At 36.4% G+C, this 16,255-nt stretch overlaps 1 protein-coding gene across 4 annotated transcripts in view; it reads left to right on the top strand.

The window, feature by feature from the left end:
• Positions 1–16,255, top strand: part of ERCC6L2 (ERCC excision repair 6 like 2) — a 152,741-nt gene that overhangs the window by 100,919 nt on the left and 35,567 nt on the right. For all 4 annotated transcript variants that reach the window (XM_003357697.5, XM_021064595.1, XM_021064594.1 and 1 more), the window contains 3 exons: positions 4,078–4,230; positions 8,620–8,700; positions 10,356–11,517. In XM_003357697.5, coding sequence (XP_003357745.4) covers positions 4,078–4,230; positions 8,620–8,700; positions 10,356–11,517 — 1,396 coding nt within the window. The remainder of the gene's footprint in view (positions 1–4,077; positions 4,231–8,619; positions 8,701–10,355; positions 11,518–16,255) is intronic.

Genomic DNA, 16,255 nt, shown 5'->3' with positions numbered 1-16,255 from the left:
CTATGTAAACTGTATGGACTCACTCATGGGATAGTGTAACAGATTTCAGGAACCCATTGAATATCATTAATTATTTTTATGTTCAAACTGTCTCATTTTTTGGCCAGTGAGAACTGCTTCAAAGTGACTGCTTTGTTATTTTGACAAGCTCTCATCATGCTTATTTCTCTTCCTTACTGTGGTAGGCTGAATAATGGTCCCCCCAAGATATCCACCTCCTAATCCCCTGAACCCACTTGGATTATATGGGTGGGCCCAGCATAATCACAAGGGCCCTTCCAAAGGGAAGGGTAGGGAGTAGGGTCAGAAAAAGGAAAGAAGGCAGTGTGATGGCACAAGCAGAGGGTCAGAGAGAGTGATGGGAAGATGCCTCATTACTGGCCTTGAAGATGGAAGAGGAGGTCATGAAGTCTAACATGAAGAATATTCCCTCTTTCCCTTTTACTTCTTGTATATCATATATATTGTTAAGAAATCCAGGCACTTTGTAGCCTCGTTTGGGCTTTTTCTTAAGCTGGAAACCAAGCTACATTTTTCAATTACTGATTTTGTCCCCCTGCCTTCTTTTCTGACTTGATTGTTTATAGCCAGGCTACAGATGGATGCATCTGGCCTTCACTCTTACTGGAGCCACTGTAGAAAATGTATTTTAAGTACAAAATAATATGCCTCTTATAAATTTTGTGATAAAACTTTGGTAGGGAATTTATAAAGATTCAGATTAATGCTTACAAATTACTTTGGTGATTATATTTAATAGTCCAGAAGTCTGACAATACAGTGTTTAAGGAAGAGTCAGTAGCAAGTGTAAAATCATCAGTAACTCAGCCATCAAGTCCATCAATTGCTATCGTGATTCTGTATTCCCAGGACTATAGCCCACATTGCTGGGATGGTGGTATAAAACTGACCAAGTCTGAATGTTGATCCATAACTTATTCCAAATTAGGTCCCAAGGGTATTGTTTTAAGAGGGACATCTGGAGATGAGAAATTGATACAAGTATAAATTTTGGACAGCCAACTAATCTATGACAAAGGAGGCAAGAATATACAATGGAGAAAAGACATCCCCTTCAATAAGTGGTGCTGGGAAAACTGGACAGCCACATATAAAAGAATGAAATTAGAACACTCTCCAACACCATACGCAAAAATAAATTCAAAATGGATTAAAGACCTAGATGTAAGACCAGACACTATAAAACTCTTAGAGGAAAATGTAGACCAAACACTCTCCGACATAAACCACAGCAATATCTTCTCAGACCCACCTCCTGGAGTAGTGACAATGAAAACAAAAGCAAACAAATGAGACTTAATTAAACTTAAAAGATTCTTACAGCAAAGGAAACCCTAAACAAAACGAAAAGACAACCCACAGAATGGGAGAAAATATTTGCAAATGAATCAGCTGACGAGAGATTAATCTCCAGAATTTATAAACATCTCCTGCAGCTCAATACCAAAACAAACGAACCCCATCAAAAAGTGGGCAGAAGATATAAACAGACAATTCTCCAAAGAAGACATACAGATGGCCAAAAAAAACATGAAAAGATGTTCAACATCCCTAATTGTTAGAGAAATGCAAATCAGAACTACTATGAGGTACCACCTTACACCAGCCAGAATGGCCATCATCAAAAAGTGTACAAATAAATGCTGGAGAGAGTGTGGAGAAAAGGGAACCCTGTTACGCTGTTGGTGGGAATGTGAAGTGGTGCAACCACTGTGGAAAACAGTATGGGGAGTCCTCAGAAAACTAAAAATAGAATTACCATTTGATCCGGCAATCCCACTCCTGGACATCTATCCAGTGAAAACCATGACTTGAAAAGATACATGTACTCCAATGTTCATTGCAGCACTATATGCAATAGCCAAGACATAGAAACAACCTAAATGTCCATCAGCAGAGGAGTGGATCAAGAAGATGTTGTACATATACACAATGGAATATTACTCAGCCATTAAAAGGAAAGAAATAACAACATTTGCAACAATATGGATGGACCTAGAAATTATCATGCTGAGTGAAATCAGTCAGACAGTGAGACACCAACATTATATGCTATCACTTACATGTGGAATCTAAAAAAAGGACATAATGAACTTCTTTGCAGAACATATACTGACTTGCAGACTTTGAAAAACTTATGTTTTCCAAATGAGACAGGTGGTGGGGTGGGGGGATGCGCTGGGGAGCATTGGGATGGAAATGCTATAAAACTGGGTTGAGATGATCACTGTACAACTACAAATATAATAAAATTCATTGAGTAATTTTTTAAAAAGAAACTAAAAAAATAAAAAATTTTAAAGTATAAATTTTGGATTCTGTCTAACTCAGGTATAAATTCTAGAAATGATGCTTCCTAGTGGAGCAGCTGTGAGCAAGACACTTTATTTCTCTAAATTTATTTTTTTTTCTAAAAGGGAGATGATATTTTATAGTTTGTAGGAATAATGAGAATGTAAAAATGTTAACATATGTTCAATAAATAGTATCTATTATTAAGAATAATTTTAGTTGCCTACATAATTTATTATAGTATAAATCATCAGGGTGAGAATCACAATTATCACTTCTTACTAGTCCTTCCATTAACTATTGACCAAAGTTATTTTTCATTATGTGCTTTGTTTCCTTCAAGAAAGTTAAAGTGTACATGGGGTTAATCAAATTGTATTTGCATTGTATTTAATAAAATTTCTAGTAAATAGGCACATTAATGTTGATGCTAAAATGGTATATGTCCTTAAAGGTTCCAGGTATTCAAAACTGTTTCAGAGATGCAATTTTTCTAAACTACGATTGGGTTTTTGCTGTTAGTTGACAATGTAACTGTGGCCTCAATTAGTTTGATACCAACATGGTTATTATATAGTTACTTTAGATTATAATTTAACATTGATGATGTAAGGACTATTTCTACCAGTTTTCATAGTTTGTACCTTTTTTTTCTTTTTCCCTTTTTTTTTTTTTTTTTTTTTGCCTTGAATAGACCTGGGCACACAGTATACACTGCATGTGCCGTTATTATAATCATTTTCAATAAGTAGGGTTTTTTTTAATGATTTTTATTTTTTCCATTATACTTGGTTTACAGTGTTCTGTCAGTTTCTACTCTACAGCAAAGTAACCCAGTCACATATACATATATACATTCTTTTTCTCATATTATCCTCCATCATGTTCCATCATAAGTGACTAGATATAGTTCCCAGTGCTCTGCAACAGGATCTCATTGCTTATCCATTCCAGAGGCAACAGTTTGCATCTATTAACTCCAGATTCCCAGTCCACCCCACTCCCTCTCCCTCCCCCTCCCCCTTGACAACCACAAGTCTATTCTCCAAGTCCATGAGTTTCTTTTTGGTGGAAAGGTTTATTTGTGCTGTATATTAGATTCTAGGTATAAGTGATATCATATGGTATTTGTCTTTCTCTTTCTGACTTATTTCACTTAGTATGAGAGTCTCTAGTTCTATCCATGTTGCTGCAAATGGCATTATTTTGTTCTTTTTTATGGCTGAGTAGTATTCCATTGTGTATATATACCACATCTTCTTAATCCATTCATCTGTTGATGGACATTTAGGTTGTTTCCATGTCTTGGCTATTGTGAATAGTGCTGCAATGAATATATGGGTGCATGTGTCTTTTTCAAAGAAAGTTTTGTCTGGATATTTGCCCAACAGTGAGATTGCTGGGTCGTATGACATAGTTTCTCTTGAAAGAAGAGTCTAGAAAGGAGAAAAGTGTGTTCAAATGTATGCCTTTTTCATTTTAGACCAGGTAGCTATTCCATAGAGATATAATCTTGAGTAAGTTTTAGAAAACAGATAAATTAGTAAATGTAAGATTTCTTCTTCAATAAGGCTAGCTAGATTATTATTATTTCATAATGGTGACATCTGCCAGGGAAATTAAAATAAAATTTTCTCCTTACAGAGCTTCTGCCTGCTCCAGCTAAAGTTGTGTATATACAGGGAATGCCAGGAAATTCTGACATTTTGTTGGAACAAACACTGCAAAAATATCTTGTTTTTTTTTTGTCTTTTTCTGTTATAGCAACTTCACTGTGTGGTGGTTGGAAGTGAAAACGCCAAGCGATATTTTGAAGCAGTTCAAGGATCAAAAAAGCATCAAGGAGAGCTTTTTGGGGTCTATAATCTCTTCAAACTAAGGTCCCAAGGGTCTTGTCTTACAAGGGACATTTTGGAGGTATGATATTTTTCTCTGATCTTTTCAATATATTAAACATGGTTTTCTCCCTCAGAAAAATTGCTAGTGTCTTTGCAGAGAAATTTTCTGTTTTCTTCATTAAAAAAAATGTCTTCTGTTTAGGATTTCTGCTTTTAGAGAAGTAGTAAATGAATTATTGTACCTCTAAACTAAGATTTTCCCATGCACAGTTATAAATAATGTATATACACAGATTCAGATATGTGTACAAGATAGTATGACCTCCAAGGCCATTTTCAGATTGGTAAAGAAAAATTTATTACTTTGAAAACAGCTGTTAAAGTCAGGAACTGAAAAAGAGACTTTCCTAAATAAAAATATAAAACGTGTTTTGATTAAAAGTTTCCACATACTCCCTGAGATGCACTCTCATGTCTGCACTCTCATGTCTCATAGAGATTTTTGTTTTGTGTTCCCAATAAAAATTCCACACCAGTATTTCAAACCTTCCAATTGTGTTCATCCTCAGCATACAGATGTTTCTTATTCTTAACAGGATATTTATATCCTTTCAAAATCTTTCCAATTCTTTAATATACCAGAATACTAAGAATATTAACCCATTTTCTAGTTAATATGATATGAATATCATAAAATCCCAGACTATCATCTTTTTCAACCCTTTTTATCATACAATTGAGGAAGCTGAGTCTTGAAAAACTTAAGGCTAGTTCCCTTAACTTCCAGGACTTTGTAGTTAAACCTTCATGTACTTCATTTATTTAATAAGTACCATAAAAACAATTCAAGGAACAATTGGTCCCTGTCCTTAAACAGCTTAGACCATTCTGGTAGAAGGTAGAAAAGAACATTTACATAACAGCAGTAACATATGTTGATAAGCAAGTTCAGTATCAGTTCAGATGTGATCACCAGTGGATGGGGAAGAAAAGGTATATATTTTGTGTTATGTTGTGAATATTACAACTATTATACAATGTCTAATGTAAATATTGCTGAGTTTTTATAGTAACTACTTGATCCTAAATTGAGTGGCCCATTTAAAGTCCCTTTTTCTCTTTTTCTTGTTTTGAATATGCTGTTTCTCTCCTGGACTTGTTCTTTCCCATTCCTCTTCTCTAACCAGTAGCCTTGTTTGTCCTCCAGGCCCCTTCCAATCTTATCTCCATCTCAGAGTACTATCCAACATACCAGCCTCTCAAGTTTCTAATTTGAAATCATTATCTGTAAAATATATTAGTATTATATTTTCCTGTTTTTTGCTATATAGCAAGTAGTTCTCTTTGTTATCAGACATTCCATATGACAAATTATTAAATGGAAAATTCTCTTATTTTCTGGTGGTCCTCCACCGTGATTATTTATTAATGATAGGATCCTCCATGTCTTATATTTTAGTTTCTGGGAAAATATGCTTAGCTTCTTGCTAGGCACATTGTTGGCACTCAGTTATTAAATTTTGAATTAAAATTGCTTCTTATCAACAAAAATTTAGTCAATTCATGCTATGGCTTTGGCTAGATGATGTTTTAAAATATTATTATTCCGGAGCTCCTGTCGTGGTGCAGTGGAAACAAATCCAGCTAGGAACCATGAGGATGCAGGTTCGATCCCTGGCCTTGCTCAGTGGGTTAAGGGTCTGGTGTTGCTACAAGCTGTAGTGTAGGTCACAGACGTGGCTTGGATCTGGCATTGCTGAGGCAGTGGCGTAGGCCAGCAGCTGTAGCTCCGATTAGACCCCTAGCCTGGGAACCTCCATATACCGTGGGTGTGGCCCTAAAAGGACAAAAATAAATAAATAAATAAAACATTATTATTCCAAGTCCTGTATAATGGAAGCATTTATCATAAGTAAAGGAAGTATTTCACTTCCTGTGATACATTTTTAGTTTTTAAAGGTTGTAGAAAAATCCCTTTTGAAGTGGTTTAAGATGTAGAAATTTGAATTCATAGAACAGTTTTAATCTGATGATTTCTGAGCAGTTTAGTTCTATTTTGCAATGGATTTCTATTAATAGTTTCCCTTTAGAGATAGATATTGAGAGCTAATTTCACAAATATTTATTGAGTATATGCTAAATATTCAGTACTATACATCATAGAGCTAGGCATACAGAAATGAGTGAAATAGACACCTAAAGTCCTGCCTACAAAAAATTTACATTCCATTTGGGGAAACAAATAATAAAGAAAAAAATAACTGAAGCATATACATGCTGACAGAGTTTAAAGATAAAAATAGGGCAAGTAAAAAATGAATAGGGTCTGGAGACCTAATTCACAGCATGGTGAATATTGTAACAATGTTATATACCTTAAAATCGCTAAAGGACTAGATCTTCAATGTTACCACCACATAAAAGAAATTATGCTTATGTGATATGTTAGAGGTGTTAGCTAAAGCTATGATGATAATCATATTACAATATAAATGTATCAATTTAACACCTTGTGTACTTTAAATGTATACAGTGTTGTATATAAATTATATCTCTAGAAAAATAGAGCAAGGAAAAGAATAGGGACACTGTCAAGGAAAGAGCACTGTGATTGTATTTTATTTATTTATTTTAACGATTTTTTTTCCATTGTAGTTGGTTTACAGTGTTCTGTCTGTTTCTACTGTACAGCAAAGTGACCCAGTCACACATATACATACATTCTTTTTCTCACATTATCCTCCATCATGTTCCATCCATCCAGGGACAAGATAGAGTTCCCTGTGCTATACAGCAAGATCTCATTGCCTATCCACTCCAAAGCTTTATGATTTTAGATGGAGTAGCCAAGGAAGCACTCACCGCAAGGTTGCATTTGATTTTGATTTTTCGAAAAGGAAGGAAGAGATGTTTTAGACTGAGGAACAAATGCCAAGGCCCTGAGGGAGGAGCATGCCCCATGATTTCACAATGGCAAGGAGGCCAAGGTAGCTGGAGTGGAGTAAGCAAGAGAGCAAAAGAGGGGGCCAGAGAGATGACAGGAAACAAGGTCACGCAGGAACTTTGGCTTTGAAGGAGAACAGAAAGCAATTTGAGTTCTAATCTACACTGTCTAAATATTAAGTAGACCATAAAAGTACAAGAGCAGAAGCAAGAAGCCACGTAGGACGATACTGCAACCATCTAGCCAAGAGATGGTGGTTTGGGCCAGAGGTGTAGTGGTAGATGCCCTGAGAAGTGGCTAGTTTCTGTAGGTATTACTCAAGTGGCACTGACAGGATTTGCTGATGGATCAGATATAGGGTAAAAGGAGTTAAGAATGATTGCAAGGTTTTTAGATTGAGCAACAGAAGTCTGGCCTTGCCATTTATTTTTCACAGAGGGACTCTGACAGCTTGAAGATTTCTGGTGCTGCCAGTTGCAGGTTATAGCCAGGCAGCATCTGTTGAAGAAATAATAGGCAGTACTAGGAAGGAGGCTCCCCACTCCCTTATAGTAATAGCCTCTAGGGATTGAGAGAAAGGATCTCATGGCAATTCAGGCACTCTTAGTCATTCTTTCAAGTTCCGTGAGGGAGATGCTCACTTGTTGCCGTGGATACCAGGTAGTTGGAATTGGTATATTGTGAACATTGGAATATTCGTAAATTGGATATTTGCACCTCTAGTGATGATAATATTATTTCCTCTTGTTCTATCAACAAATAAAGTCTTGAAAAGAGAAGTAAGTTTATATCCTTTTGAAGAAGAATTTAATACGCTAGAATCTAGGCTATTAAATATCTCTGCTAAATGATATAGCAAAAGTTTAAAAGCATACCTACCTAAAAGATGTAGAAAGCCTCTTATATAATTAAGGAGGGTTTTTTTTAGTTTTATATTAAATGGATGTTTTCATTTTGATGTCTACTGCACCAAAAGAATCAATAAACATTTTAATGAATGTAAATGATAAACACACTAGCAATAGAAGCTAGAATATCAAGTTCCCAATACCTGACATTATCTGTGGTGTTTGAAGTGTTGATAGTATATCCTTACAGTTATTGCTTTATTATATAATATTTACATGTATACAATAGCTATATAAGATTATTGTATAGATATGGTCATTATTGATATCACTGCTGGATACACATGTAACATTTTTTTCACTCTCCCTCTCTACTAGGGCTTTTAGTGGAGTTCTCTGAAAAAGTGTTATTGGTTATCTCTCTGAAAAAGTAAGCTTATGATAAGAAATAAGAGGATTTTAGGGCCGAGCAGGTTTCCACTGTGCCTCTCTACTACCTAAAAATTACGAGTATTTTGAAATATGAGTTCCTTAATTAGCAAATGGAAAAATAAATTTGAGTTAAAGCAAGCTGTACTCAGTTTTCTTGTCAGTTTTAGCATACCATTGCTTTTGTCTAGATGGTTGTGTTTACACCATGTTTTCTGCAGTTTTTTTTTTTTTGCATTCTTTGTAGAGAGAAGGCCAGGTGGAAGCGGGCGTCATGACAGCTTCAACATGGTTGAAAGAGGAACCTCCAGTACACAAACCAGAAACTGTAAGTAACCTTTGAATCTGTAGCCTAGAACTACTAGGAAACATATATGTGATAATTTTAGGTTTCTTTTCTTTTTTCTTCATTTTTCAGTGTGTAAAGAAAAAGTCAAGGACACAACGTTAGAGGCCTACTGGTAAAATTAATAATTTAGACAAGCATTTCATATAATAAAAACAAAATCAGGAGCAATCATCAGATGTTTACATCCAAATTGGGATTTTGTCTATACCAGACTATATATCCAAAATTAAATGCACTGTGTAGATTACCAATCTAACCTAAATAAATAATTTGTTTTACTAAACTAGTCAAATGGAAAAATAGCAATCAATGTGTTGAAGATTAAGTCCAAACATCATACTCATTCTCTGACTCAAGCAGATATTTTGAGCCCTTTTTCTTGTGATCTTTTTAGTAGTACGTCATCTCACATACTACAAAATCTGTATTGTCATCATAAATAATTTTTTTTTTTTTCCTTTTTAGGGCAGCACCCGAGGCATATGGAAGTTCCAGGCTAGAGGTAGAATTATCGGAGCTGCAACTGCTGCATGCACCACAGCCACAGCAACACAGGATCTGAGCCACATCTGTGACCTATGCCACGGCTCACTGCAACATCAGATCCCCAACCAACTGAGCAAGGAGGCCAGGGATGAACCCGAATCCTCATGGATACGAGTCGGATTCGTTTCCACTGTGCCACAACAGGAACTCCATGATAAAGTTTTTTTAAAAGTAAAGAATATGCATAGGAGGTTTTTTTAAAACTGATGTTGATATTTTTTTCTTTTTTAGGGATTTAACTATAAATTTATACTAGCCCAATGATAAAATGATATAATGGGCTATATGATAACTGTGTCATGACATTTCATATATATGTGTGTGTATATATATATATATAAAAAACAGTATATTACATAACTATATAGCTGTGATAACTATATGCAATGAAACTAAATTTATACCACCCCTATAAATTTATATCACCCAATATGAGGTATTTTTCTAAATTTATATAAATACATGAATATCAATACCAATATCTTCCACTAAAAAAGTCTCAGTTTCCAGAAACTGAAGAAGGTATTTAGCTCTAATTGATGTGAAAAAATAAAAATTGGATTTAAATTTGTAGCAAATTTTACTTCAAAATAGCTTCAATATTGCCTTCATTTCTGGTTGTTAAGATCCCATCCAATTTATTTTTAATCAAGTAGAACCATTTCCTAGTTGCAAATTTTTTAACTCCTACAAATCTGTTTTGTTTTTAAAGCATAATTGAAAAGTATCTGCTGACTGTAATACGTAATAAGCAATAAGCTGTGTGGTTTTCCCTTTGAGGCCAGAATCATTCCCTGCATCTTAGAAGCTTGACAGCTCTGCTCTGTGTTTTCCTTATAAATAATGTGATCACTTGGTAGTCTAGTTTAAACTTTTATTTATTTGGGAAGTTATTCACCTAGACAAGAGTGTACCACACTGTAATACTAAATCCTTTGTACTTGTTTACTAAATGTTATAATACTTTTAGAAAATACCAAGTGATATACATAAATTATCTGCTCAAATCTAATTCCCTTCCAGTATGACAGATTCGATATCAGTATCTTGACATTTCCTAATATTTCTGTCATTATTTCTTCATATAGGCTAGGAAGCCTGACGGTCCGGAACACAGAGGTCCAGAACAACTTGCAGAACCACTGGCAAAAGAAGCATGTGACTTCTGCAGTGATTTCAGTGAAGATGAATTGGGAAACTCAATAGTAAAGACTGCTAAAAACAAAGCATCCGACTCAAATAAAACGTCAGGTTCTCCTGGACAGCTTACTTTACTCCAGTGTGGTTTCTCCAAATTGTTTGAGACAAAATATAAAGCAGTTGAGGATAGTGATGGAGATACTGCCTCTGACGATGAAAGTTCTGATGAACAGCCCACATGCCTTTCAACAGAAGCGAAAGATGCTGGTTGTCAGAAAAGTCAAGGCTCTCTTGGTATTTCAAAACCTCGGAGATTAGCTAGCCCCCTAAATCCAAGTGAAAAATGTATTTTGGGTAAAAGTGAGAAGATTTTAGAACAGAATGTTTCTTCTGAGTCTGATGATGAGAAAATTTGTAAAAATCCAGCTGACCGCCACTGCATTTTACAGAATATCAGTGACTCAGAAGATAGTGATGTCATCCTTCCCACGCAATATACACCTCAGGAATTCCCTAAGAAGAATATAAGGTTTAAGCTACCTGTGCATGGCTCTGAAGACTCTGAAACAGAAAACCCTGTAAAAGTAAAAAATAATGGTGATGATAGAAGGACCAGTGTCAGAGGAAATGGACTAATTTCAAAACACTCAAATCCTGAGAATCCAGCCCTGAACTCTATCACGAAAAGAAAAGGCAGTAGTGATATTAGTGACGAATCCGATGACATTGAACTTGCCTCCACGTCAAAAGTAAGAAAGCAGAGAGCTACTAGTTCTCTGAGGTTTAAGAGAAAAAAGGAAGATAAAAGGGAACTTTATACTTTTCCGAAAACACTGAGGAAGACAAACCGACTGTGTGCAGCAGATCAAGAGTGTAACTCTCAGGCTATTGATGAGTTTTCATCCTCAGATGACGACTTATCTGTTGGCCATGTCAGTCTCTCTAAACAGAACCACAGACTAAAAACTGTGGAGGACAAAATCAGTTTCTCTTCAAAATTAACTAGCCATAAGAAAAACAACACTTCCATACCAAGAGAACCCATGAAATTTTCAAATGAGAGCACTGTCAGTCAAGAGCAGATGTGTGAATCAATGGATAAGTTTTTAGGTAACAGCAAGCTTTTCGTTACATATTTGTTTTGTGCAGTCAAATAGCTCTGTAAGAGATTCTTGAGTTAGCTATTTAATCAGGATGCTACATGGAGGCACAAGTGAGGAAGTAGGTAGAGGCAGGATAAAGGGAAGACCCCCCCCTCGGTCAAAATAGAGAACTTTGTCATCCACACCAGGACCCCTTCCATGTGGCCCATCTGAACACAACCTGCCCCCTACACTAAGTATTCTAACTTTTTTGCATTTGTATGGTTTTATCAAATGTGTATACATTTGATGCATACACAAATGGCTATCCCTAGACATTAAAATTTAGTCTCACTCAATTAAAAAATGTGTATAGGGAGTTCCATTGTGGCTCAGCAGTAACAAGCTCGACTGATATCCATGAGGATGTGGGTCTGATCCCTGGCCTTGCTAAGTGGGTTAAGGATCCAGAGTAACTGGTGGTATAGGCCAGCGGCTACAGCTCCTATTCAACCTCTAGCCTGGGAACTTTCATATGCTGCAAGTGTGGCCCTAAAAAAAGACACCCCCCCCCCAAAATGTGTGTATAGTTTATTTTAATGTATAGGATTCTTCCTGCATCCCCTTCATTTCTTTAATTTTAAATAATTTATCTGTTGAAGAATCCAGGCCATCTGTAGAGTCCTCCCCAATTTGCATTTTGCTGATTGTGTACTCTTGGTACAGTTGAACATATTTTCTCCCTTTGTATTTCTTGCAGATGAGCAGTTGGCTTCTGACACTAAGGTTTGATCCCTTTGACAAGATAAATTAGTGTTTGACAAAATCTCTCTTTATGATCTTGGCAGCCATTGATGCTTAATGCTTATAACCTTATTCATTCGGATTAGCAAAATGACATTTTCTACTTCTCTTACTCTTTTTCATTTGTTAGGATGCTTCTGTAAGGAGATACTTCCCCTCATCTATTACTTACCCAGTGGTACAGTGCATATAGAGAAGCCAGGGAAAGTAATTAATTTCCTTACCAGCTTTTAGTAGTAAGTTGATTTCCTATCATCCTTAAGAGGATGGCCCATTATTTTCTTAAAACCGTTATGAATTAATTGATTCAGACACATTTAATGAGTCCAAATCCGTGTAGGTTAATGTTATTGAGGCTCAGTTGTCCCTTCTTTGGACAGAGAGAGCCTTTGGGCATGACCATTTTGATTCCTGATATCTTTGACGTGGGTGCTAATCATCTCTGTTTCCCATCTAGTATTACAGGATACTCCAGGATCATTTCATGTATTTTCTGCCTCAGACCTAGATTTAGTCATTTCTCCAAGAAGTCTTTGTTTCTTTTAGTGAAAAAGTGTGTTTCAAGACCACATATATACACACTTGTGTGTATATATGTGTGTGTGTGTGTAAATAGAGAGATAATATATTTTTATATATGATGTTAAAATGCTTAATGAGTTCATATTGACACTTCCGTATGTATATTGATACTTAATTGGGGCTATGGAGCTTTTTTTTTCTCTATCACAATTATGTACTATTTCTTCCCTACTGATAATCCTGATTCTTCAGCATGTAATCAGGGAATGATTTAATTATAATGTCCCATAATTACTCGTGTTTTGTTCATGTAACAGAAAAGTCAAAGAATAAAAATACTGATGCTATCACAGTATGATTCCTGGAAACATTAAAGTTTGGGGGGGTTTTTGCATATGCTTTCCCATTTCTGCCCATTTTTAAAGTGGGTATACCATGTCCTCATTGTCAGAGCACATGAATATTGCATTATACACTCTTCTCTCTTTAGACTTCATTTATTCTTGGTTTGCAGATAACTGTAAATTTAATGCTCCTCATTAGTCCTTATGCCAATATCTCTAGTTGTTTTGGTTTTCTGAGGCTTGTAGTAGATCACTTATTTCTACTAGATCCCAGGAGATACTAATGAGAGTAATATTCCCTGAGACTCTCATCAATAACAGTTTGTGCCCTTTATACTTAAAAAGTCATTTTTACTGGATATAAAACCTTTGACTTACACTTTATTTTCTTTTTTTTTTTTTTTTTTTTTGTACCCTATCTTAAGTATTTTAAATATGTAGCCTCATTTTCTTCTGGCATAATATTTTTTTTCCCCTAAATGCCCAAAGCATTTTATTTCCTTTCATTATGTTCCAGTAATTTTACTAGATTATATTTGGGTGTTTGTATGAGTTCAGGCTGCTGTAACAACTTACACTACACTGGGTGGTGTAAACAACATTTATCTCTCATAGTTCTGGGGGCTGGAACTTGAGGCAAGATCATGATTCCAGCATGATTAGTCCTTGACTAGGGCTCTCTTCCCAGCTCGCAGATGGTTGCCTTCTCACTGTGTCCTTACATGGCAGAGAGAAACCATCTCTCCCATGTCTCTTATTATAAGGGCACCAACCCCATTCATTAGGACTTCACCCTCATGACCTAGTTATCTCCCAAAGGCCTGACCTCCAAATACTGTCCCACTGGTAATTAAGTCTTCAATGTATGAGTTTCAAGTCTTTTATCGAATTTTGAAATCAGTTGCAATTTTATTCTGTTTTGTAAGCACATCTTTCTGGCATGTTTTTATTGTAGGGCTATTCTGCTGCTTATTTCTCTTTTCTCTTGGAATTTTTATGAGATATGACCTCTTGCTCCTTTTTATAGAAGTTCTTTTCCCTGAATTTTTAAAAATGAGGCCGCGTTTGGGAAATCTTTTCTAATTTCACAGAGACTCATTCCTCCAATTTTTATATATATTATATATATATATATATAGTGATTTATATTTTTTTTCTATTATAGCTGGTTTACAGTGCTCTAGAAATTTTCTACAACTTTTCTATAGTGTTCAAAACTATGGTGGAATTTCCTATCTCTGTCTGTTTCCCTTGCTTTGCTCTAGACCATCTGTTTTCCTCATCCCTGTTCTGCCTTCCTGCTCCTTTTGATTCCATCCCAGAACTTTTTCCTCATTGTGTGGCCCTGGCCTGGGAGCCCTGGGTGGTCAGTTGGGGGAGGTCTTTGGGGCTAGCTTGCCCAGCCGCTCAACACCTGTACCCAGTACTCAGCTTTAGAAAGTGGAAAACCTTCCCAGACCCAGCTGCTGATTTCTAGGCAGCCCTGTTCTCAGACCCATCAGATGCCACCCTGTCCCCTCCTTCTTCCTTCACACAGTCCCTGAGACACCATGCGTGTGGCTGCCTATTAGTGGGTTGTACCTACCTTCTTGTATTTTAGGGCTCACCGGAGTATTTTATCATCTAACTTTGTTGTAAGTATTGTCCTTGGCTTTTGGTTTTACAGTCTAGTTTCTGTGCTGGTGTTCTCGTGTGGAAGATTTAGAGAGTCAAAAACCGCTTCCCTTACCACCATCTGCTGAGAATCTGTTTAGTGATTTTAAGAGTTAGCATTGCTTTCAAAAGTGTCTGACTCATTCCCCAAAAACTACATGAAAGAATCTGATATATAAGCAAGGATATTTTGATGTGGAACCCTTAATAATTGCATTTGACTTGTTTACAAATCAAGCTTTATTTTGTGGTTATTAGTAGTCTCATCTAAAAGTTCATTATGAGGAGTTCCCTTGTAGTTAGCAGGTCAAGGATCGGGTGTTGTCACTGCTGTGGCTTGGGTTGCTGCTGGAGAGCTGATTCAGTCCCCAGCCTGGGAACTTCCACATGCCACAGGTGCAGCCAAGAAAAACAAAAGTTCATTGTGATATATATTTTGATACCCTTGTAACTAAGTACAGATTTCCCCAGCTATCCAAAAGTAGAGCCTTTTTATGTTAACTTTTTGTAAGCAGAAATGATGTAAAGCAAAGAAGCAATTTCCTTAGATCAGGTCTTGTTAAGGGTTGCACAGAATAAATCCAGATAAAGCAAGATGCTCACAGACGGAGTCCAAAGCTACGATGGCTTGATATCGGGATACTGAGTGCTGTTTCTAGGGAAGGATCTTGGTGATGGCTCCTGAACAGCTAGCTGCACAATAAATAGTGCAACACTGTTCTCACCTTTTGCCCTTCTTCAAAAAAGTGGTCTTCTTTGGCTTTCTTCCTGTTAAAACAAAAACAGGTACTAATGCAGGTCTTTTGGAAAAGCTAATTGTCATTAAGCAAACTTTTAAGAAGTGGGGGATACTGGTACTGGACTGTCTTTTGGTTTGTGTGCTACAATTAGATTTTAGGTTTGAGGCATTACTGCATAAACTCTTTAAAAGATCAGCTAAGGTTTGTTTTGTTGTTTTGTTTTTTACTGTATAAAAGGTGGCAATAGGGAGTTCCCGTCATGGCTCAGCGGAAACGAATCTGACTAGCATCCATGCGGATGCAGGTTCAATCCCTAGCCTTGGTCATTGAGTTAAGGATCTGGCATTGCCATGAGCTGTGGTGTAGGTCGAAGACGTAGCTCGGATCTAGTGTTGCTGTGGCTGTGGTGTAGGCCAGTGGCTACAGCTTTGATTTGACCCCTAGCTGGGACCCTCCATATGCCACAGATGCAGCTGCAAAAAGACCCCCCCAAAAAAAAGGTGGCAATAGAATGGACCTGGTGCTCTTTTGAATAATGCATAGCATGTCATCAAAATTAAGAAAAATCTGAGTAGATTTTCTACCAGAAGAATGCTTTTGAAGGTTTTAAACTTTTAAAGGTTTTAAACACACTACCTGGTATTTTGAAATATAAGGAGAATATTATCTTAGTTGCTCTTTTAGTGGTCTGATTGAATAGTAT

This window comes from Sus scrofa, chromosome 10 (assembly GCF_000003025.6).
Source record: "Sus scrofa isolate TJ Tabasco breed Duroc chromosome 10, Sscrofa11.1, whole genome shotgun sequence".
In the NCBI taxonomy this organism is placed as follows: Eukaryota; Metazoa; Chordata; class Mammalia; order Artiodactyla; family Suidae; genus Sus; species Sus scrofa.
Note: the sequence above shows the minus strand (reverse complement) of the source record. Positions and strands in the feature narration are given on the sequence as shown.